The 24,369-nt window shown below is 41.7% G+C and overlaps 3 protein-coding genes across 4 annotated transcripts in view; 2 read left to right on the top strand and 1 right to left on the bottom strand.

Annotated features, from left to right (window-relative positions):
* Nucleotides 1-24,369, top strand: part of LOC133545393 (zinc finger protein 501-like) — a 399,721-nt gene that overhangs the window by 302,653 nt on the left and 72,699 nt on the right. The window lies entirely within an intron of this gene.
* Nucleotides 703-11,329, top strand: LOC133545411 (zinc finger protein 892-like). The gene is made up of 4 exons (XM_061890978.1): nt 703-1,115; nt 3,970-4,236; nt 9,042-9,224; nt 9,980-11,329. Exons 1-4 carry the CDS (start codon nt 1,016-1,018, stop codon nt 11,083-11,085), a joined length of 1,656 nt encoding a protein of 551 aa, XP_061746962.1. The 5' UTR covers nt 703-1,015; the 3' UTR covers nt 11,086-11,329.
* Nucleotides 19,891-24,369, bottom strand: part of LOC133545467 (zinc finger protein 501-like) — a 15,860-nt gene continuing 11,381 nt past the window's right edge. For both annotated transcript variants that reach the window (XM_061891094.1, XM_061891093.1), the window contains 2 exons: nt 22,104-24,102; nt 19,891-20,036 (listed from right to left, as the gene is read on the bottom strand). In XM_061891094.1, coding sequence (XP_061747078.1) covers nt 23,872-24,102 — 231 coding nt within the window. In that variant the 3' untranslated portion in view covers nt 19,891-20,036; nt 22,104-23,871. The remainder of the gene's footprint in view (nt 20,037-22,103; nt 24,103-24,369) is intronic.

Here is a 24,369-nt window from a genome sequence, read left to right as displayed (position 1 = left end):
TAGGGTCTATTGGAAGCAGCTGTGCACGTCCCACAACTCCGCCCACAAGGGCAACACAGGTACTCTAGGAGGGAGGAGAAATGTAAGAACAAGGTCAACTGCACCAAAAGAGGAAAACATCAAAGACAAAAATAATATCATGAGTGTGATATTTATTTAGTTTCTTTTTTTTTCTTTTCTAATGCTACTGTTGTTTCATCCATCCATCCATTTTCTACCGCTTATTCCCTTTCGGGGTCGCGGGGGGCGCTGGCGCCTATCTCAGCTACAATCGGGCGGAAGGCAGGGTACACCCTGGACAAGTCGCCACCTCATCGCAGACTGTTGTTTCAATACATTGTTAAATATTTGAATATTTTTTACGGAAATAAGTTTTATGTCTTTGTTTTGAAAATTTGAAATGGACAAGTTTACTTTCATTTTCAGAATAAGTAATTAGTATATACGGCCCTGCGATGAGGGGGGACTTGTCCAGGATATACACCACCCTCCGCCCAATTGTAGCTGAGATAGGCACCAGCGCCCCCGCGTCCCTAAAGGGAATAGTGGTGGAAAGTGGATGAATTAATGGATAGTTATTACATAGTAAAATAGTTTTACCGGGGGTGGAAAGCTGGTTTAACTTGTTTCTCTCGTGAGATTTGGAAAAGATCTGGTTACTTGTTTCTCTCGCGAGATCTGACAACACTGCGCGCGAACCAAACACGGCGAGGATAAAGCAAGATGGCGTCTGACGGTGAAGACGTTATTGCAGTCGTCACAGTTCAGTGTTCTTAATCTGTGCCTCCATGTACACATATATGTCCTTTATTAGACTCTAGTAAATAGAGTAAACATCGTTAATAACTGTTTGCATCCGGTTATATTAGTCTGAGCGCACTTTGATGCTTCTCGGGCTAGCTTAGCCTGCCAGTTAGTTTAGCTTGTTAGCTGCTCACAAAGAGAGGCGGAAGTGATCAAAAACATCGCTAAGCAGAGATCAAGTGTGAGTGTAAAGTGTTGTGATTGTGTGAAAATGTGCGAAAGAACAAAGGCAGAGTACGAGGAACTTTGTCCAACAAAAGTGGAGAAGGAGCGACAACAACAAAAACATCAAGTTGTGTTACATACAACAGGTTTGTTTACTTCTTACCCTCACATCTTTACTAACTTTATATTTCATTATTAACACTATTCTTGAATAGATTGTCTATAGGAAGATGAATTGTCATGTGAGGATGATGCACTGATTGTTTTACATTGTTCATAAAAACGAGACAGTTTCAGACGCACAATATTTATGAGAGGTTGATGTTCCTCTCAGTTTGTAACAATGTGTATCAACATGTTTACACAAAACTCACACAGTCACCGGGGGAATATTCCAGAGAGCAGGTTAAGGGCAAAGTCCTGAGTATGTAAAGCTCGAGAGTTTTACCTCCAAAAATAAGAGAGGTAAGACAAAATCCGAGTCATTTACCATGGTAACTGACGCTGTAAACCTAGCCTGCTAGCTAGTAGGTTTGACAGGTTGTATATGTGTGTAAAAGCTATACTGACCTGTTATTTCCTTCATATTGGTGCAGCCATTAACCTACTACAACACCTACTACATCGACTTACTCAGTGGCCTAGTGGTTAGAGTGTCCGCCCTGAGATCGGTACGTTGTGTGTTCAAACCCTGACTGAGTCATTCCAAAGACTATAAAAACGCGACTCATTACTTCCCTGCTTGGCACTCAGCATCAAGAGTTGGAATTGGGGGTAAAAGGCCCACTGAAACCCACTACTACCCACCGTGTCAAAGCGCTTTGAGTACCTTGAAGGTAGAAAAGCGCTATACAAGTACAACCCATTTATCATTTATGCAGTGTGATAGTTTATACATCAATGATGAAATATTAACATTGCAACAAATGCCAATACGGCTTTTTTAGTTTACTAAATTAAAATTTTAAATTTCCCGGGAGTTTCGTCTTAGAAACGTTGTGTAATGATGACGTGTACGCAAGACGTCACGCGTTTTTAGGAAGTGTGAGCGTTACGCGCACACACAGCTAAAAGTCATCTGCTTTAACGGCATAATTACACAATATTTTGGAGATCTGTGTTGCTGAATCTTTTGCAATTTGTTAAATTAGTATTGGATAAGTCACAGTAGAAAGATGGAGTTGGGAAGCTTTAGCCTTTAGCCACACAAACACACGGTGAATCCTTGTTTAAAATTCTTGGAGGTGAAAATTTACTATGGATCACAGCGGTCAAGCGAACATGAATCCCGACCAAATGTCAACCAGCAGGTTTCGGTGAGAAAATTGTGGTCAAAAAGTTGCTTCTTACCGGAGAAAAGCTAAACTTTGGCCGTCCATGAAGCTGCCGTCGACTTCCCTGAGACATTGGCGTCAAGACACCCGTGGACGTACACCTCCGACTATCAGGTAATATTAAACTCATTAAAACACTAGCAACACAATATAAAGATAAGGGATTTCCCACAATTATCCTAGTAAATGTGTTTAAAAACATCGGAATCCGCCCCAATGCAATCGCATTTTTATTTTATTTTATTTTATTTTTTTCTAGTCCTTCGCTATCAATATCCTCAAACACGAATCTTTCATCCTCGCTCAAATTACAGGGGAAAGTGTCGTTTTCTCGGTCCGAATAGCACTTTTTGTTGGAGGCTCCCATTAAAATCAATGTGAAGATGTGAGGAGCCCCCACACGTCATCGTTTGCGACTTCCGGTAGAGGCAGGGCTTTTGTCTTAACACCGACAGTTGCGAACTTTATCGTGGATTTTCTCTACTAAATCCTTTCAGCAAAAATATGGAAATATCGCAAAATGATCAAGTACGACACATAGAATGGACCTGCTATCCCCGTTTAAATAAGAAAATCTCATTTGAGTAGAATAAAAAATATTCCCGGGCGTGGCCAACGCTGCTGCTGAATTATCATCTCCATAGAGCTTTTCAACAGATACAGCTACAATAGCCGTATCCCCATGGTCAAGCCACTCCTGAACTCAAGACAACGGAAGAAGCGTCTGACTTGGGCTATGGAAAAGTATTACTGGACAGTTGCAGAGTGGTCCAGAGTCCTGTTTTCAGACGAAAGCAAGTTTTGTATTTCATTTGGAAGTCAAGGCGCTAGAGTCACGAGGGAGGCTGGAGAGGAGCAAAATCCAAGTTGCTTGAAATCCAATGTGAAGTTCCCACAGTCGGCAATGGTTTGGGGAGCCATGTCAGCTGCTGGTGTTGGGCCACTGTGTTTCATCAAGTCCAGAGTCAATTGAGCTGCGTACCAAGAGATTTTAGAGCACTACATGCTTCCATCGGTTGAAAAGCTCTATTGAGATGATGATTTAATTTTCCAGCATGATCTGGCACCTACCCACAGTGCTAAAACCACCAGTAACTGGTGTGCTGACCATGGCATTACTGTCCTCGATTGGCCTGCCAGCTCCACTGACCTGAACCCCATAGAGAATTTGTGGGGTATTGTGTAGAAGAAGCTGAAAGACACCAGACCCAATAATGCAAATGAGCTAAAAGGCCGCTATTGAAGCATCCTGGGCATCCATAACACCTCAGCAATGCCACAGGCTGATTGCCTCCATGCCACGCTGCATTGATGCAGTAATCCATGCAATAGGATTCCCAACCAAGTACTGAGTCCATTAATTTACATTTTAAAATGTCAGATTTTGTTTTGCTGTTATTGATCTCTCTTTTTTTTACTTGGTCTGAGGAAATATTCAAATTTTTTGAGATACGATTTTTGAGTTTTCTTAAGCTGTATGCCATAATTAGCAATATTTAGATAATAAAAGGCTTGCAATATTTCAGTTGGTGAGTAATGAATCCAGAATGTATGACATTTTCATATTTCTAGTTGCATTACAGAAAATAAAGGACTTCATCACAATGTTGTAATTTTCTGAGACAGTCCTGTAGTAGTTAAAATGTGTTTTGTTTGTGTCCTGTAGATATCCATCAGCTGATTGAACACCAAGAAGAATGTCTCCCTCATCTGCAGGGGGACAGTTTGACTTTAGAGTATCCACAGCCCTCACATTTTAAAGGGGACGAGGAGAATCCACAGCCCCCTTATTTTAAAGAGGAAGAGGAGGGAGAGTGTCCTGTAGGGCAGAAGGAGGCTGATCTCAGCAAGTTTCCACTGACTGTTGTCTCTGTGAAGACTGAAGAGCATGAAGACAAACCACCTGAGTCCTCACAGCTTCATCACAGTCCAAGTAAGCACAACATCCACATATCATCGAATACAATGTTTGTGACACATGTTCATCCGGGGGCCACTTTTATGACTAAAGATGGATATTTGCTTTTTAACACCACCATTTACAAATCAATCATCAACAGTGTAATTGCTGGGGTGTAACAATGTGACCTAGAGGCCGTCCTCCTAACCTCTCATGGTCAAATGAAAGCAAACATTCAATATGGCTACTGTTTATTTACCTTTAGCAGCACATAGGTCAGCATATTTCAAAGGTTTAGTGGTGAAGATAAGAGATGTATACCAAGTACCATTTTTTTGTACGGGTTCCTAATTATGTTGTCTATGAGGACCGTGAAGATTCTGGACTAACGACACAACTATTTGTATTTTTAATTCCAGCTGACTGACGTAACTATGACACGTTGTCACATTGAGTTTAGCTGCCGCTGCTACACATTACAATCAGCTTTGAATAATGACAAATAAGGAAGCAACAAAAGTTTGATGTGTGTGTTATTGACAAGAAGATGACATAACTGCATTTCACCTTGCACTGCACACATAGTTGACTTCTATAAGACTTCCGATAAACAGCTGTTGATAAAAGACTTCCCTGCTCTGAGATGTTACAGAACATCATGTTGGGGGTGTTCAACCTCTTGGGCTAATAGGAATGCTATTTAAAAAGCATTTTTTCCACTTTTTTAGTTCTACAAATTACATGTAAATAATAATAAATGATAAATGGGTTGTATTTGTATAGCACTTTTATACCTTCAAGGTACTCAAAGCGCTTTGACACTACTTCCACATTCACACACACATTCACACACTGATGGAGGGAGCTGCCATACAAGGCGCTAACCAGCACCCATCAGGAGCAAGGGTGAAGTGTCTTGCTCAGGACACAACGGACGTGACGAGGTCGGTACTAGGTGGGGATTAACCAGGGACACTCGGGTTGCGCAAAGCCACTCTTCCACTGAGCCTCGCATCTTCACCCAGTCCCTCTCTCAGGCGGTCATCCCTTCATGCCTGAAGACCTCCACTATAATCCCGGTGCCGAAGAAGAACTCCGTCAGCTGCCTGAATGACTACCGTCCAGTTGCACTTACACCTATAGCCATGAAGTACTTTGAGAAGCTGGTACGGACCCATATTACCTCAGTTTTCCCTCCCGAGCTCGACCCACACTAGTTTGCCTACAGAGCCAACAGGTCCACAGAGGACGCCATCGCCACAGCCCTACACTCCTCCCTGGGTCACCTGGAGACGGGGGGGAGCTACGTGCGGCTGATTTTTGTGGATTATAGTTTGGCATTTAACACCATTATACCCGATAGACTGGTGTCCAAACTGTCAGACCTGGGTCTCTCGAACTCCATCTGCATGTTAAGAACTTCTTATCCAACCGCCCCCAGAGGGTGCAGTTGGGTCGCCACATGTCATCGAGCCTGTACCTCAGTACCGGCTCTCCACAAGGCTGCGTGCTGAGCCCCCTTCTCTACTCCATCTACACATACGACTGCACACCTGCCCACTCCAGCAACTCCATCATCAAATTTGCGGATGACACCACCGTAGTGGGGCTCATCTCGGAGGGAGACGAGGCTGCATATCGGGACGAGGTGGAGAAGCTGTCGGATTGGTGCATAGTCAACAACCTGGCCCTGAACACCTCCAAGACCAAGGAGCTGGTCATAGACTTCAGGAAGAATAAAACGGACATCCTGCCCCTGATCATCAGCGGTGACAGCGTGGAGAGGGTCTCCGACTTCCGCTTCCTGGGAGTCCACCTGGCCGACGACCTATCCTGGAGCAACAACACCACGACTACCATCAAGAAGGCACACCAGAGACTGCACTTTCTGAGAATACTCAGGAACAACCACCTCTCACAGGAACTGCTGGTGTCCTTCTACCGGTGCTCCATTGAGAGCATCCTGACCTACTGCATCTGCGTGTGGTTCAGCAGCTGCACGGCCGCAGAGAGAACGGTGCTCCAGAGGGTCATAAAAACCGCCCAGAAGATCATCGGACGCCCCCTCTCCTCCTTGGCTGACCTGTACAGCTCCCGCTGTCTCAGGAAAGCACAGAGCATCCTGAAAGACCCATTCCACCCCGGGCACTGCCACCTAGACCTGCTACCCTCGGGCAGACACTATAGGTTGCTCAAAGCTGGCACAAATAGACTGAAAAACAGCTTTTACCCAAGAGACATAGTAGAATTAAACAGGCACTGAGTGAGCACAATGTGTCCATCATGTCCTCATGTGTCATGTCTTTTTATTTTTATTTTTTTCGGACTATAATGTGCAATAATGTTATATGTGTATGTGTATATATATTCATATGTATGCATATTTTCATGTGTGTGGATATATATATATATATATATATATATATATATATATATACACATCTCTTATTTTCTATATTTTTTTACTATTTATATTTCCAAATTGTATATGCACCTTAGGGGATCTGCTCCAATTTTGTTGTTCTTTGAACCTGTTCACTGCAATAATGAAAATAAAACTCTATTCTATTCTATTGTATTTTGTTATATTACATTATATTATATTCTAAGAATCAGTGATTATTACATTTTAACAGAATTGTAGATAGCACATGTTAAAACAGAACATAAGCAGATATTACCAGTAAATGAACAAGTAGATTAATAATCAATTTTCTACCACTTGTCCTTAATAATTTTGACAAAATAATAGAATATAAATGACACAATATGTTACTGCATATGTCAGCAGACTAAATTAGGAGCCTTTGTTTGCTTACTTAATACTAAAAGATAAGTTGTCCAGTATGTTCACTATTTTATTTAAGGACAAACTTGCAATAAGAAACATATTCTTAATGTATCCCAAGATTTTTTTTGTTAAATAAAGCCAATAATACAGTTTTTTGTGTGTCACTTTTATTTAGAAAAATATCGAAATACATTTTGGTAGAGGTCCCGGTACAAAAATATTGGTATCGGGACAACATTAGTAAGAACAGAATTTTTCGGTTGATTCTTAAACTACCTCTGGTAGTAATTTTTTCACTGGAGAGATTAGTCTCTAGGATGCAGCCAAGATAGGGAATCACATTTTTGTTTGTTGTAATATTGTCCCCCACTTTGACTGTGAAGTTATCTACTTTTCTGAGGTTAGGAATTGACCCAAACACATGTGTACTTGCAAGCACCAAGGCGAGTCTTAATTTGGCAGTTTGTCAATAAAAGCCTTGCTAGTCTAGGTCTTGAGGATTGTAGCTTTGCTTGTTTTGTGGCCGTCAGCCTCGGTTCTACGTGTTACGAACTGTTCAAGGGGGTGCCCCCCGGATGCAGAGATGGTAGGCAAGTTTGAAAAACAAAAAGGAATACATTTAATGAGTCCAAAAAGTATAACGAAAAGTGATGGGGTAGAAGTGCACACCATGAATACTAAATGGAATACTAAATGGAACAGGTTCCCCAGTGGTCGGCAGGGGAAAAGCCAGGGCGCACGAGGCACGGGGTAAAGTATTTACTGCCTCAAGGAGGCTAGGAAACAAACACAACAACGTTAGGAAATACAGGATTAAGGAAAATCAACGTACCAGGACTGAAGGGGCGAAGCAGGCGCATGTACGTAGGAGGTGCAGGATAAATGAACCGCCAAGACCAGCTGTGGGTGACGAGCTTGAATACTCCTCGGTAGAAATAGTTTGAGGTGTGCCTTAGTGTCTACCCCTCGCTGGAGACTAACGAGTTGAGGGAACAAATCACAACAAAAGAGAAGGCAGGGAAATAAAAACATAACACTATGTTCTTTATGGGTACAGAAAATCATGGAATGATCACTTAAGCTGCACACTTGTGGTGTTCTTAAACTGGTCAGAAGTACCAACGAGGTCTGGGAAGGTTTAAAATGACTCACTCACCCTGGTGGTTTGCTTAATGAGCTAAGTGAGACAATGTTGGTGGCACCGCTTAGTGAAGGTTTTAAAATGGCTGCATCTTTTCGGGACATATCTGTGTTCCACTCCCCAAGCAGATGTAAACCTGTGTCAACATGTTTACACCAAACTCACACAGTCACCAAATACATTTTATACTGTAATCAAATCTAATTAGTCATAATTGTACTTCCTGATTCTGACCTACATGCAACAATAAGTGAAAGTAACATTTATGTTCAATAACCAAAGTAGTCAACACTTGATTTATTAAAAGAACATAAAGGTGACTGACTTTCCTTCAGCGTGTCGTAGATGGTCTCCAATTCCTAAAGAGGAATTGTTGATGGAGATTCTCCATAAAACACCACATAGTAAAACATGTTTTTGGTAAAAGTTCGTTTTGGCCCAGCCAACAAAATGACCACAAAAAAGCATTTTGCATGATGACAGTAACATACTATTTAAGTGATTTAGGAATTATATTGTTTTTATTTCCATGATATTGAAGTTATGGTATTGACTATGTCATTACAAGATTGTGGTTGAATTAAGAGATAAAGTTTAGGTGTCATAGACCGTACACACATATTTGCACACTCTACATCAGTGTGTGTAAAGTTAAGAATGCCTCAATCGATGCTGACTCGTATTTATAAAAAAGCTTTCCAATTTCCCCCCATCAAATTTCCAAGTCTATTTTTGTACTCACTTTTGAATTAATTTTAGTGTCTGGGACAAAAGCAGATATTCCCTGTGTTTTTATTGGTTGTTTTGCTAAGCACTTTTAACACAACACATGAAAGAACACAAATCATGACAACAGTGTCAGTCAAAAACAATTTATATTCTCTCTTTATCTTATTTACCCAACAGATGCCCAGCAGCCCCCCCACATTAAAGAGGAAGAGGAGGAAGTGTGGATCACTCAGGAGGAAGAGTGTCTTCTAGGGCAGGAGGAGGCTGATCTCAGCAAGTTTCCACTGACTGTTGTCTCTGTGAAGACTGAAGAGCATGAAGACAAACCAGCTGAGTCCTCACAGCTTCATCACAGTCCAAGTAAGCACAACATCCACATATCATTTTATTCTCAGGGCATTCAATCCATCACAACACTGGACTGTTCACTTTGTCTTAGAAGACGTTTGTCTTCTCATCCAAGTAGGCCTCATCAGTTCATGCTCATAGACTTAAAGTCTTAAATCTAATCATTTGAATTCAGAGGGGAACTGCACTTTTTTGGGGAATTTTTCTGTCGTTCACAATCTTTGTAAAAGACATGACAATGGATATATATATATATATATATATATATATATATATATATATATATATATATATATATATATGTACTGTATGTCCTAACTTGTTCACACCTCCTCATATGGAAGGTACTTTTCCTTGTTGGTGTCTCAAGAAGAGTAGAAATACAAGAACAAACAAATTAATGCATACAGTGGAATGTTGTGAGGTGTCCTCAGCTAAATGACAGTTAACACACCCTCACTGGGTCCATGTGTACACTCTCAGTTACATTAACATTGATATTATACATGTGGGCCATAGACAGAAATGCTGTTAAATGTAGCTTCAATGTGGCAAGCTACTTTTGCAGTGGAGCTTGTAGTGTAGCTTGCTACAATTTTCTGAGGATAGCTTAGCTACATTTAATTGAGAGTAACTTGTAGCTTAGCTAACTAAATTTTCCAGGTAGATTGCCCATCTCTGTCTATTTGGCCTAGCTCACATGTGAATAGTTTGAATACTGCAAACGTCAATGCAGTGACACCTCTTTTGTGTTTTATGTTCTGCAGACGTCCAGCAGGTGTCAGCAGAGAGTCATGAAGAGATTCCCTCCAAGCAGCAGAAACGGAGCTCCAGTGGTGGACAGAAGGAGCTACAGGCCCCCTCCCACATTAAAGAGGAAGAGGAGGAACTGTGGGAGCAGCTTCAAAGGTTGGAGGAGGCTAATGATGAAGATGAAGCTCAGTCCTTACAGTTTCATCACAGTCAAAGTGAGGAGAACAGAGGGGCGGAGCTTGTAAGTCAACACATCACAGAAGCTGATAGAGAGCATTGTAACGATATGAAAACAGAACCAGACATTATTTTTGCTCCACTGTCAGACATGGACCACATGATGTCAGACTCTTCTGATCACAGTGACCACATCCAAAAACTTTTGGAGAGGAAAAATGACTCTAAAGGTGATACGAGACATCACACTAGCAAAAAAGACTTTGACTGCTCTGAATGTGGGAAATCATTTAGACAGAAGAGTCATTTTACAGTACATATGAGAATACATACTGGAGAGAAACCTTTTACTTGCTCTTTTTGTAAGAAAAGTTTCTCCATAAAGCAACGTATGACCAGACACATGAGAAGACATACTGGAGAGAAAACTTTTACTTGCTCTGTTTGTAAGAAGAGTTACTCCAGAAAGCCTGACATGACCACACACAATAGAACACATACTGGAGAGAAACCTTTTACTTGCTCTGTTTGTAAGAAGAGTTTCTCCACAGCGCAACTAATGACCAGACATATGAGAACACACACTGGAGAGAAACCCTTTACTTGCTCTGTTTGTAAGAAGAGTTTCTCCACAAAGCAACACATGACGAAACATATGAGAACACACACTGGAGAGAAACCTTTTCCTTGCTCTATTTGTAAGAAGAGTTTCTCCACAAAGCCTAACATGTCCACGCACATGAGAACACATACTGGAGAGAAACCTTTTACCTGCCCTGTTTGTAAGAAGAGTTTCTCCAAAAAGCGTAACATGACCACACACATGGGAACACACACTGGAGAGAAACCATTTTGTTGCACTGTGTGTAATAAGATGTTCCGGCATAAGTATCAGGTCAGTAAACACAAGTGTGTAACCGTCATGGACGCTGCAGGGATTTAAAAACACTTATACAGTGATTGTGTTTAATGTACTTTAAAAACACAGCACGTTTAATATGAATGTATATTTGATGTTGGATTTAGTGCTTCTAATCTTCCAGTGTTATATGATGTCCTGGAGTTACTTTTTAAGTTGTGTGCATTTATTGAATATTATAAATGTAGTCATTATTGTGTTCTATTTTCTCATGTTTTTTTTCCCCCACTTTTTTCCATTGCATTCTATTGATGTTATTATTCAATTAAAAGTATGAATGGACAAACTTGTGGACTCTGATACATTAGCAGCATAGTTACATTATGGATGTTAACTACTGTAAAACATCAACAACGTAGAAAATGGCTGAAGTTAGCAACACATCACTGAACTTTAAAGCCATCGTGAGTGGAGTTGGTTGTTTTTATTGCTGCATTTGTACTTATTTCACCTCACATCTTCACTTTTAATCCTAAAGTCTTCTTCAACTATATTGTTGGAGTCTTCTAAGATGTGTGTTTCTGTTGTGTGTGTAGTCTACTGTGGAAAGGGTTGTTGTCCCTTGTGGATACATTTGTTCACTTGCACAAATACATCATTATTTTTACGAACATGGCTAACTTCTACGGCCCCCCAACCACCCTTGCCCCCCTAGGTGCAAGCGACCACAAGTGCTTGGTGCTGAGCCCAGTAAATACAACAGGGCAGAAACAACAGGTGAACAGGAGGAGGGCTCGATTAGTGACCACAGAAAGAAAAGAGGCTATGTCAACATGCATCGCTATGACTGACTGGTCTGCTGTCTATGAGGCTGTGGACATCAATGCCGAAGCAGCAAGTTTTAACAACTATATCCAGACAGCAATGGACATATGCATGCCTGTGCGACTGAAAAGAATTACAAATGCGGACAAACCATGGATGACAGAGAAAATAAAACAGGCCATAAAGAAAAGACAAAAAGCCCACAATAAATGGGGGAAAGTGGGAAAATGGAGAGAAATCAGAAACTCCGTCCAAAGACCTATACGCAAGGCAAAGATTAGATATTATAAAAATGAAATGCAAAACCTAAAGAAAAAGAACCCCAAGGAGTGGTGGGACTTTATAAATAAAGGACTAGGACGCGCTAAATCATCAACTGATGGAAGAATCAAAATACAAGAAGTTGAAAAGGACAAAGCTGCAGAAGCCCTGAACAACTTCTTTGTGGAGTCGTGGACTAAAGCAACACCCTATTGTGTATATCCCCTACCAAGAGCTACCCCTAGCGACATCTGTAGCATTGGTGAGATGAAGCTAGCCCTCACTCGGGTGGGCCCCCAGAAAGCAAGTGGGCCGGATGACATTCCCACCTGGCTGCTGAAAGAACATGCAGAGGACCTGGCACCGGTCATCACACATCTGGCCAACTGCTCTTTCCAACAAGGGTGTGTCCCCGATGTATGGAAAGAGTCAAATGTCTGTCCCATACCAAAAGGCCAAGACCCTGGCTCAATCTCAGACTGGCGTCCTATCTCACTAACTTCTTGTGTGGGGAAAACAATAGAACGTTTTGTGTTGAAAAAGCTTATTCCAACCGTGCTGGACGTGTGTAAAAATCAATATGCATATCTGCCTAAGCACAGTACTACAACGGCTCTAGTCAGGGCAATGCACACCTGGCTTACCGAAACCGACTCCAAACCAACGATGGTGTTGGCAGATATGTCAAAAGCTTTTGATGTAATTGACCATGGCATCTTGATGCAAAACATATTGGACTTAGGACTGTGCCCATATCTGACAGCCTGGCTCCATAGTTACATCTCAGGAAGAAGACAGAGAGTGGTGGCAAATGGAGTTCATAGCCCCTGGATTGAAGTTACATCTGGGGTACCACAAGGGGGTGTTGTCTCCCCATATGTCTTCCTCCTTTACATGGCCACCCGGAATGCTGTGTTTGAGGACACCCTTGATGTGGGATATGCAGACGACATCGGGCTATCGAGAGCGATCCCTATATCCAGCATCATGTCAGACACAACCATGTGCCAAGAGGCACAAAGGCTGGACGAATGGGCAGCAAATAAAAAAATGATACTCAACGGGAAGAAGTCGGTAGAACTCCGAATATGTTTTGCCCGTAATCCACCACAACCTCCTGCACTGATGTTGGGGGGACAGGAGGTCCCTGTCCTGGAAACAACAAAGTACCTGGGTTACCACCTCGACCAAAACCTCACTGGGGATGTGCACATTGAGAAGGCAATAAAAAACGCCTCCAAGCGGCTGCACTACCTCACAGTCATGGCGAGACATGGACTACCTGCAGACAACCTTGTTACCATCCACACCACTCTCATCAGGCCGTGTCTGGAATATAGCTCAGTGCTCTTAGTGGGCTGCTCCAAAAAACAACAGGCAGAGCTAGAGTGAGTCCAGAAACGTGCCTGTAAAATCATTACAAGGAGAGCTGGAAACATCTCACAACCCCTACCATCACTCCAGACCAGGAGAGAGGAGGCTGCAGTGAAGCTGGTCAGGGATATGCATGATGAGCAACATCCTTTGCATGACCTGCTACCTCCAACACGAGGCAGCCGCACTGCCAGGACATTGAGGAACCAACATAAGCTGGCTGAACCCGAGCCCAGAGCAAAGACAAAGAGACTTAAAAACTCTACCCTGCACGCTGCAATTAAGCTGTATAATGACACTAATTAAATAAGTAATATAGTTATATATCAGAATGCTAACAGTTTCCATGCTGCTGCTGCCCCGAGGATGTTCCAAATTTTTAAAATACTGTTTATTATTTTCATTTTTTATTGTTTGTTTGATATCTATTGTAAAGTTCAGCTGTTTTTTCAGTGGGGCCTTGGCTCCACTGCAAGCATGAATAAATCAAGTCAAGTCAAGTCATTATCATCATCATCATCATCAGACGTTACCGGTCCAATACTGGACGAAACCTTAGCATTAATGTTTTAACATGTTTGACCTCATGTAGTGGCTCTCTCCCCGACCCCCCACGATTACTGAAATCTTGGCTTTGCACACGGTACTCCAGCAGCACAAAGAGCGTTTCTCGAACCTGGAGAACAAGCTTGAGGTCCCCTTCGCCAGCCTGCTTGCAAGATTGGACACCCTTAGTATAAGCCTTGCTTCCCCTTTTCTGTCAGATCCAAGTACGCTGGTGCAACCACTACCTGGCACCCCTCCCACACCTGAGAACCGATGATTGCTAGTCCCAGACCAGTGGAGGGGGGTTTTGAGTTTTGCCGGGGATTTTTGGTAAAATGGAAGCTAATTTTAAAGCATCAACCCTCTCGTTATGTTTCTGGCGGGGAAAAAAATTGCTTAAATTTTTCTGCTACTTTCGGGTCAGTCGCTTAGAGGGGCCACAACAGGGCTCGACAAGTCCGATGGGCTGAGCACCAACTATGTCCTCTTCCATTCCCAATTCTAGGCAGTGTTCGATCACCCCATGGACGGGGGGACGCCGCCTCCATAATTCACTCCATCCAGCATCGCTCTAGCTCAGTTGCAGCATACACCCTCGAGTTCCACACCCTTGCTTCTGACAGCAAGTGAGGAGACAAGGTGCTCCAGAGCACATACAGGAGGGGACTGGGCGAGGCCAGAACGGACAGATTGTTGCGAGACCGACCTACCTCATACCAAGCCCTTAATCTGGTGCTCTTGATGGACCATAGGCTTTTCAAGAGAGCAGCGGAGCGAGCACAGACTACTGCTAGCCCCACTCCGACCCCTAAGTTTCAACCAGCTGACCACACTACTGTGTTTTGACCTGTATCTTCGTCCCTTTCGCTTGGTACTGAGGAACTCATGCAGCTAGGCAGGTCACGCCTGGCAGCGGAGGAAAGGGTGACGAGGTTTCTGCTGCGCCTCTGCCTCTACTGCGGGATGGCTGGACACGTCATCAGCTGTCCGACCCGGCCAAAAGACAAGGCTCACTATCTCGGACAATCCTGGTGAGCCATACCTCCGTTCCCCAGACTAACAATAACCCAGGCATTCTCTTACCAGCGACCCTGTCCTGGAGCTCTAGAACTCTCTCCGGGGGGGCCTACCTGGATTATGGAGCATACGACAGCTTCATTGACCAGGAGTTTGCTTGCCAGGCCCGAATAACCCTACTGCACCTGGAGACTTTCTTACATGCACAAACCCTGGACGGCCATCCCCTCGGCCCCATAAAGCACCGCAGAGAGTCCCATCCCTGACCATCTCGGGGAACTACACTGAGACCCTCAGCCTCTGGGTGCTTGACGCAACCGTCGCTCCCTTAGTCCTCGGGCGCTCATGGCTCTGTAAACACGTCCCCCATATTTATTTTTCCACGGGAAAGGTCCTAGCATGGAGCACAGCATGCCACGCACGCTGCCTTAAAGCGGCAGTTCCCTCAGCCGACAGGCCTAAAAGCGTCTCACCTCCCACAGATTGTTCCATTGTTCCTTTTGTGTACCATGATCTAGCGGCATTATTTGACAAGGAACGTGTGCTTTCCCTTCCCCTGCAAAAACCTATGACTGCGCAATTGATCTGCTTCCCAACGCTGTCCTTCCCTCCAACCGGCTTTACAACCTTTCTATACAGGCCATGCAGGACCACATCTCTGAATCTCTCACCTCAGGCATCAAAGTCCCCGGTGGTAGCGGGATTCTTCTTTGTGAGCAAGAAGGACGAATCATTAAGGCCCTGCATTGACTATCGACAGCTGAACTTCATTACAATCAAGAACAAGTATCCTCTACCCCTCCTGAGATCCTCTTTTGAGCCCCTCGCTCCCGCCACCATATTCAGTAAACTTGACCTCCGAAACGCTTACCACCTGGTGCATATCAAGGAGTGTGAGGAATGGAAGACGGCCTTCAACACCCATCTTTCGATTAACTAATGTCTTCCAGGCATTAGTTAATCATGTTCTGTGGGACATGTTGGACCACTTCGTTGTGGTTTTTCTTGATGAAATGTTGTATTTTTTTCTCAGAACCTGCAGGAGCATCAACAAGAATGTCCGCCTGGTCCTGCAACGCCTGCTGGAGAACAGAGATTTATCCTACGGACCTCTGAACCTGCCTTGCTCCTTCTGGACTTCCGCACCTTCCTCAACAAGCACCTTCAACAGCTCCTGGTAACACCCAGCTAAAGTCAACACATAGTCACACCATACATATTTGGGTTACTTGCCCACATCATTCCTTTACTGTCTCAGTACCGTCTCCTTCTCCACCGCACGTAACAAAGAGAAGTACGTAAGTACAATTGTTTGTATAATGTGCACTCTGTACACTTAATTGGAAAGTTTTCTTTAAAAAAATACCAATCGTGATGTGGGCTCTGTGCCACCTGCTGCATGAACCACACTGGTATAGAAGGGTTTTACTTTTTACCGGAAGTGCATGCCGGAATCCATTTTGAAGGGCGAACCTCATCGTTCACACCAGTGCTAGATGTGATATTTCTTAACTATTACTATTGCTTCCCTGACTAAAGTGTGGAACAATTCCTGAGAGTAGACCATACACACGGAAATATTCCAGTCCAAGAAGAACTTCACTGTCGTTACAAGAGCCGTAATAGCAACAGCATTGTCTGGAATGGGAACAAGTGAAAGATATGCGAGTGTAATATGTCCAAGCTGAGGCATCATTTCTGTGAAAAATGATGGAGTCACCTTGTGAGAAAGCCACAGTCAGGAGACTGAACAAGCCACCTGCCAGGATGCTTCAAATCACAGACTTGTTTCTTCCCAACAAATCCAAAAACCAGATACACAGAAAGTGTGCGGGTATTTCTGTGATTCCAAACACAAATTGAACCAGGAAGATGCTCAAACCAAATGTCCCAAATCAGAGAAGTACAAAAGTAGCCTAAGTATGTCAAAGACCGAGGTGAGAAAAAATAAATAAATGAGAAGATGTCAAATGAAATAACTATAAATGTTTTTACACATCAGAAAAGCACCCAATTATTAAGTAAAACAGCAGCTTTCTTGTGCTTAAAAGCATTTTCATGGCTTCACTTTTGACTTTTTTTTCGCTCATGTTCCTCTAGCTGTGTAGTTCAAGAGAAGAACAAACAATTAAAGACTATAATAAATAATTTAGTGGATTGTGTATCAAAGCATAGCATGCAGTCTAATGTACTCTCTGGGACGTCCCGTTTATTTATTGAGGCCATGGGGATTTTTTTTTAAATCCACAAATTTAAATTTGTAAAACAATTCAGCCAATGTCACTCCCATTTTTTTTATTACACAAAGGTCTTAGGACATACATATAAAACAATCACAACACAATCATCATATTCCAAAAGAGAGTAATAAAGATCATTAATAAAATGGTATTGATACAACAAATGATTCACAAAGTTACACATTTTAAAATGGTATAAAAGACAACTGTTCAAATGATGTATAAAGTAAATAATAATATGCTTCCTGAAGTGGTCCAGAAGATGTTTCAGATGTGAACCAGAACATATGAATATCATATAAAGGTGCTAATATATGGGATTATTAACAATTAGAAATACGAATATGTAATACTTCAATATTTCAGACACATATAAAAGACTATTATGAATATCTAAAATTGTACTATGAATATATATACACATACAATGTTTATTGTATACAACATGTGTCTTCTACTGTTCACGCTCACCAAATTGTTCTGTTTATTTTTTAATAAAAGTACACGATGTTGCATATTAATGCATTTACATGACTGAAAAAACACTAATATTAAATGTAGAAGCATATTAAAGATATTGTTACACAAACAACAATGTCACACATGTTATATGCGCTGAAGTTGTTAGAAAGTCAGAATTAAAGTCTTTACAGTTTATTTCAAATCCTGCAGTTTCATTTGCTGCTGCTGTTCTCACCAGCACACTTGTGTTTCTTACACTGGTACTTAGAAGAGAATATTTCACCACACACACTGCCACTCAACACTTTCTCTCCTGCTACAGGGTTTGATTGTTCACAAAAGCTCCTGTTGCAGATTGAACAAGAATGTGATTTTCCACCAGTGTGTGTTCTTGTGTGTCTTTTCAAACACTGATTTTGTGTAAAATCTTTACCACAGGTTCAACCGGAAAAGGGTTTTTCACTAGTGTGTGTTCTCATGTGTACTTTCAAATGTTCCTTCCTTGTAAAAGATAAGCCACAGATTAAACAAGAAAAAGGTTTTTCACCAGTGTGTGCTCTCATGTGTCTTTTCAAATGGCCACATTGGACAAAACCTTTACCACAGATTGAACAAATAAAAGGTTTTTCACCAGTGTGTGTTCTCATGTGTACTTTCAAATTGCGACTTTCTAAAAAAACCTTTACTACAGATTGAACAGGAAAGCGTTTTTTCACCAGTGTGTGTTCTCATGTGCACTTTCAAATTGTGACTTTGTGCAAAACCTTTAGCACAGATTGAACAAGAGAAAGGTTTCTCACCAGTGTGTGTTCTCATGTGTCTTTTCAAATGGTTACATTGTACAAAACCTTTACCACAGATTGAACAGATAAAAGGTTTTTCACCAGTGTGTATTCGCATGTGTACTTTTAAATTGCGACTTTCTACAAAACGTTTACTACAAATTGAACAGGAAAACGGTATTTCACCAGTGTGTGATCCCATGTGCACTTTCAAATGTTCCTTCCTTTTAAAAGATAAGCCACAGATTGAACAAGAAAACATTTTTTCACAAGTGTGTGTTCTCATGTGTTCTTTCAATTTGCGAATTTCTACAAAACCTTTACTACAGATTGAACAGATAAAAGGTTTTTCACCAGTGTGCCTTCTCATGTGTACTTTCAAATATTGACTTTCTGTAAAACCTTTACCACAGATTGAACAGATAAAAGGTTTTTCACCAGTGTGTTCTCTTGTGCACTTTCAAATCGTTACTTAGAACAAAACCTTTACTACAGATTAAACATATAAAAGATTTTTCTCCAGTATGTCTTGTTCTGTGTTTTTTCAAACATGAACTGTGTGCAAATCATTTATCACATATTGAACAAGAAAAAGGTTTTTCACCAGTGTGTATATTCATGTGTGCTTTCAAATGGTGACTTTGTCCAAAACCTTTACCACAGATTGAACAGATAAAAGCTTTTTCACCAGTGTGTGTTCTCATGTGTACTTTCAAATTGCGACTTTCGACAAAACCTTTAGTACAGATTAAACATACAAAAGATTTTTCTCCAGTGTGTAATATTGTGTGTTGTTTCAAACTCTGACTTTCTACAAAACCTTTACCACATATTGAACAGATAAAAGGTTTTTCTCCGGTGTGCATTCTCAAGTGTCTTTTCAGATACCAATGGTATTTAAAGGTTTTGTCACAGTGAGAACATTTGAAGTGAGTGTTGTCAGTGTGACATGTCTTATCATTTTTAGAGTCTTCATCATCAGTGTCAGGAGAGTGTGACGTTGTGTCCTCACTATCTGATAGTGGAGCTAAGAGCTTGTCTGCTTGTGATCCTCCACAGTGGTCTCCATCAGCTTCTGTTGTCATGTGTTGTGTTGAGCTGCTGCTTGGAGGCTCCCCCCCTCCCCTCTCCTCACTTTCACCTTTGACCTCCTCATCTTCACTCTTCACAGGGACACCAATCACTGGTATCTTGATGACTTCAACCTCCTCCAGTCCTTCAAGATGCTCTCCCTGCTGACTGATGCTGTGTTCTTCGTCTTCCTCTTTAATGTGAGGGGTCAGTGGGTCCTCCTCTTCATCCTTAATGTGAGGGGTCAATGTATCCTCTTCATCCTTAATGTCAGGGTTAGGTGAATCTACGTCTTCCTCTTTAAATCGGGGTGTCAGTGGGTCCTCCTCTTCCTCTTTAAAATGGGGGATCGGTGGGTATTCCTCTTCCTTCTTAATGTGGTAGGGCTGTGGACCCTCCATACGCATCCTAAAGCTCCACTTCTGTTGCTCAGGGTGAAGATGTTCTTCGCAGACGTCTGCAAGACAAACACACCATCTCTGCTCAGTCACAAAATACATTCAGTACTTTTACATGCACTTAGAAAAAACAAGTTATTGTATGAACTGTCTTTGAATCTCAGTAACCACAAACACGCTGCTCTTTACAACATTATTAACAGGAAAAGAAAAACAAACCAGGACGACAGGACTTTTTACTATGGATAGAAGATATGGTTTAAAATTGATTTTACCATATATTATTTCGTATAGAATTACTACAAACCCGGTTTCCATATGAGTTGGGAAATTGCGTTAGATGTAAACATAAACGGAATACAATGATTTGCAAATCCTTTTCAACCCATAGTCAGTTAAAAATGCTACAAAGACAACATCGTTGATGTTCAGACTGCTAAAAAAAATTTTTTTGTGCAAATAATCATTAACTTTAGAATTTGATGCCAGCAACATGTGACAAAAAAGTTGGAAAAGGTGGCAATAAATACTGATAAAGTTGAGGAATGCTCATCAAACACTAATTTGGAACATCCCACAGGTGTGGAGGCTACCGTATTTCCTGGAAATGCCGCCGGGCATGTAATATGAATTAAACGCCTTTCTGTTTATCGCTCATGGAGCGATGACGTCAGAATGTGACCTAGGAAATAAAGCCTCCATTTTCATTTTCTCAAACACATTACAAACACAGAGTCTCAGCTCTGTTATTTTCCGTTTTTACGACTATTTTTTGGAACCTTGGAGACATCATGCCTCGTCGGTGTGTTGTCGGAGGGTGTAACAACACTGACAGGGAGCGATTCAATTTGCACCACTGGCCCAAAGATGCGAAAGTGGCAAGAAATCTACCGCCAGACCCTCCATTGAATGTGCCGGAGTGTCTGCGCATTTTACTGGCGATGCTAAGGCAGACATGGCACAGAGATGTATGGATAACCTGCAGATGTATTTGCAACAATAAAGTCAACAAAATCACAAAGGTGAGTTTTGTTGATGTTGTTGACTTATGTGCCAATCGGACATATTTTGCCGCGGCGTGACTGCCAGCTAATCAATGCTAACATGCTATTTAGGCTAGCTGTATGTACATTTGAAACTAGATACCCACATTTAATGCGAAAAAAACACTTACCAATCGACGGATTTAAGTAGCTCCAGTGTCACAAGATGCGAAAGTCCTAAACGTGCCATGCTATGGCCAAATAGTGTCAATAGCTATCCGCTCAATAGCTTCAGTTTCTTCTTCAATTTTTGGTTTCGCTATCTGCCTCCATAATCCAACCATTCGTTTCAATACATGCATAATCTGTTGAATCGCTTAAGCCGCTGAAATCCGAGTCTGAATCCGAGCTAATGTTGCTATATCTTGCTGTGCTATTCGCCATTGTTTGTTTACATTGGCAGCACTGTATGACATCACAGGAAAATGGATAGTGGCTTCGAAGATAGCGAAAATAAGGCACTTTAAATCTTTTTTCAGGGATATTCCAGGATGGGTAAAATTTTGAAATAAACTCCAAAAAATAAAACAAAACACTGGGAACAGATTTTCATTGGTTTTAACCCTTTTGAAATTGTGATAATGTTCCCCTTTAAAGGCCTACTGAAATGAGATTTTCTTATTAAAACGAGGATAGCAGGTCCATTCTATGTGTCATACTTGATCATTTCGCGATATTGCCATAGTTTTGTTGAAATGATTTAGTAGAGAACATCCACGATAAAGTTCACAACTTTCGGTGCTAAGAGAAAAGCCCTGCCTCTACCGGAAGTTGCAGACGATGAGGTCCCATGTTGATGGGTCCTCACATATTCACATTGATTTAAATGGGAGCCTCCAACAAAAACAGCTATTCGAACTGAGAAAACGACAATTTCCCCATTAATTTGAGCGATGATGAAAGATTTGTGTTTGAGGATATTGATAGCGACGGACTAGAAAAAAAAAAAAACGTTACAAAAATAAATAAACGCGGTTGCATTGGGACGGATTCATATGTTTTTAGACACATTTACTAGGAGAATTCTGGGAAATCCCTTATCTTTCTATTGTGTTGCTAGTGTTTTAGTGAGTTTAACAGTACCTGATAGTCGGAGGTGTACGTCCACAGCTGTGTTGATGCGCAGTGTCTCAGGGAAGTCGACAGCAGCTGTATGAGCGGCACAAGCTCAGCTGATATCCGGTAAGAAGTGACTTTTTACCACAATTTTCTCACCGAAGCCTGCTGGTTGACATTCGGTTGGGATCCATGTTCGCTGTGATCCATAGTAAAGTTTCAACTCCGTGAATTTTAAACAAGGAATCACCGTGTGTTTGTGTGGCTAAAGGCTAAAGCTTCCCAACTCCCTCGTTCTACTTTGACTTCTCCAATATTAATTGAACAAATTGCAAAGGATTCAGCAACACAGATCTCCAAAATACTGTGTAATTATGCGGTTAAAGCAGACGACTTTTAGCTGTGTGTGTGTGCAGCGCTCATATTTCCTAACAGCCCGTGACATCAAGCGTACACGTCATCATTACGCGACGTTTTCAAGAAAAAACTCCCGGTATATTTAAAATTGCAATTTAGTAAACTAAAAAGGCCGTATCGGCATGTGTTACAATGTTAATATTTCATCATTGATATAAAAACTATCAGACTACGTGGTGGGTAGTAGTGGGTTTCAGAAGGCCTTTAAAAAGTAAGCACAGGACAACATATAACAGTAGAAGATGAGAAGCACTACATGCAACATCAAATATACATTCATATTAAACATGAAGTGTTTTTAAAGTACATTTAGCACAATCACTGTTTAAGTGTTTTTAAATCCCTGCAGCTTCCATGACTGTTACACACTTGTGCTCACTGACCTGATTCTTAAACCTGATCCTTTTAACACACACAGTGCAACTAAAAAGTTTCTCTCCAGTGTGTGTTATCATGTGTCTGGTCATGACAAACATTGTGGAGAAACTCTTCTTAAAAACAGGGCAAGTAAAAGGTTTCCCTCCAGTATGTGTTCTCATGTGCGTGGACATGTCAAGCTTTCGGGAGAACCTCTTCCTTCAAACAGAGCAAGTAAAAGGTTTCTCTCCAGTGTGTGTTCTCATGTGTCTTTTCATTTGGTCATTCATGGAGAATCTTTTGGGACACACTGAGCACAGAAAATGTTTCTCTCCAGTGTGTGTTCTCATGTGTCTGGTCATTCTTTCCTTTATGGAGAAACTCTTCTTACAAACAGAGCAAGTAAAAGGTTTCTCTCCAGTATGTGTTCTCATGTGCGTGGACATTTCAAGCTTCCTGGAGAAACTCTTCTTACAAACAGAGCAAGTAAAAGGTTTCTCTCCAGTGTGTGTTCTCATGTGTCTTTTCATTTGGTCATTCATGGAGAATCTTTTGGGGCACACTGAGCACAGAAAAGGTTTCTCTCCAGTGTGTGTTCTCATGTGTCTGGTCACGCTTTCCTTTATGGAGAAACTCTTCTTACAAACAGAGCAATTAAAAGGTTTCTCTCCAGTGTGTGTTCTCATGTGTCTGGTCATGATAAGCTTTGTGGAGAAACTCTTCTTACAAACAGAGCAAGAAAAATGTTTCTCTCCAGTATGTATTCTCATGTGTACTGTAAAATTACTCTTCCGTCTAAATGATTTCCCACATTTAGAGCAGTCAAAGTGTTTGTTGTTAGTGTGATGTCCTGTATCATCTTTAGAGTCATGTTTACTCTCCAAAGGTTTTTGGATGTGGTCACTGTGATCAGAAGAGTCTGACATCATGTGGTCCATGTCTGACAGTGGAGCAAAGATGCTGTCTGGTTCTGACTTTATATCTTCACAATGCTCTCCATCAGCTTCTGTGATGTGCTGACTTACAAGCTCCGCCCCTCTGTTCTCCTCGCTTTGACTGTGATGAAGATGTAAGGACTGAGCTTCATCTTCATTATTTGTCTCCTCCAACCTTTGAAGCTGCTCCCACAGTTCCTCCTCTTCCTCTTTAATGTGGTAGGGGGCCTGTAGCTCCTTCTGTCCCACACTAGAGCTCCACTCCTGCTGCTTGGAGGGAATCTCTTCATGACTCTCTGCTGACACCTGCTGGACGTCTGCAGAACATAAAACACAAATGAGGTGTTACTGTATTGACGTTTGCAGTATTCAAACTATTCACATGTGAGGTAGGCCAAGTAGACAGGGATGGGCAAGCTACATGGAAAATGTAGAAGTAAAGCTATAAGTTACTCTCAATTAAATGTAGCTAAGCAATCCTCAGAGAATTGTAGCAAGCTACACTACAAGCTACACGGCAAAAGTAGCTTGCATTTCTATCTATTGGTCCAGATGTATAATATCAATGTTAATGTAACTATGAG

This window comes from Nerophis ophidion, linkage group LG28, assembly GCF_033978795.1.
Source record: "Nerophis ophidion isolate RoL-2023_Sa linkage group LG28, RoL_Noph_v1.0, whole genome shotgun sequence".
In the NCBI taxonomy this organism is placed as follows: domain Eukaryota; kingdom Metazoa; phylum Chordata; class Actinopteri; order Syngnathiformes; family Syngnathidae; genus Nerophis; species Nerophis ophidion.
Note: the sequence above shows the minus strand (reverse complement) of the source record. Positions and strands in the feature narration are given on the sequence as shown.

What these genes read in the sequence shown, in the direction of transcription:
- LOC133545411 (XM_061890978.1), top strand. Translation starts at nt 1,016, where the DNA reads ATGTGCGAAAGAACAAAGGCAGAGTACGAGGAACTTTGTCCAACAAAA. An exon ending in ACAGCTTCATCACAGTCCAA is followed by an intron (nt 4,237 to 9,041) that starts GTAAGCACAACA and finishes TTTACCCAACAG; the next exon opens with ATGCCCAGCAGCCCCCCCAC. An exon ending in ACAGCTTCATCACAGTCCAA is followed by an intron (nt 9,225 to 9,979) that starts GTAAGCACAACA and finishes TATGTTCTGCAG; the next exon opens with ACGTCCAGCAGGTGTCAGCA.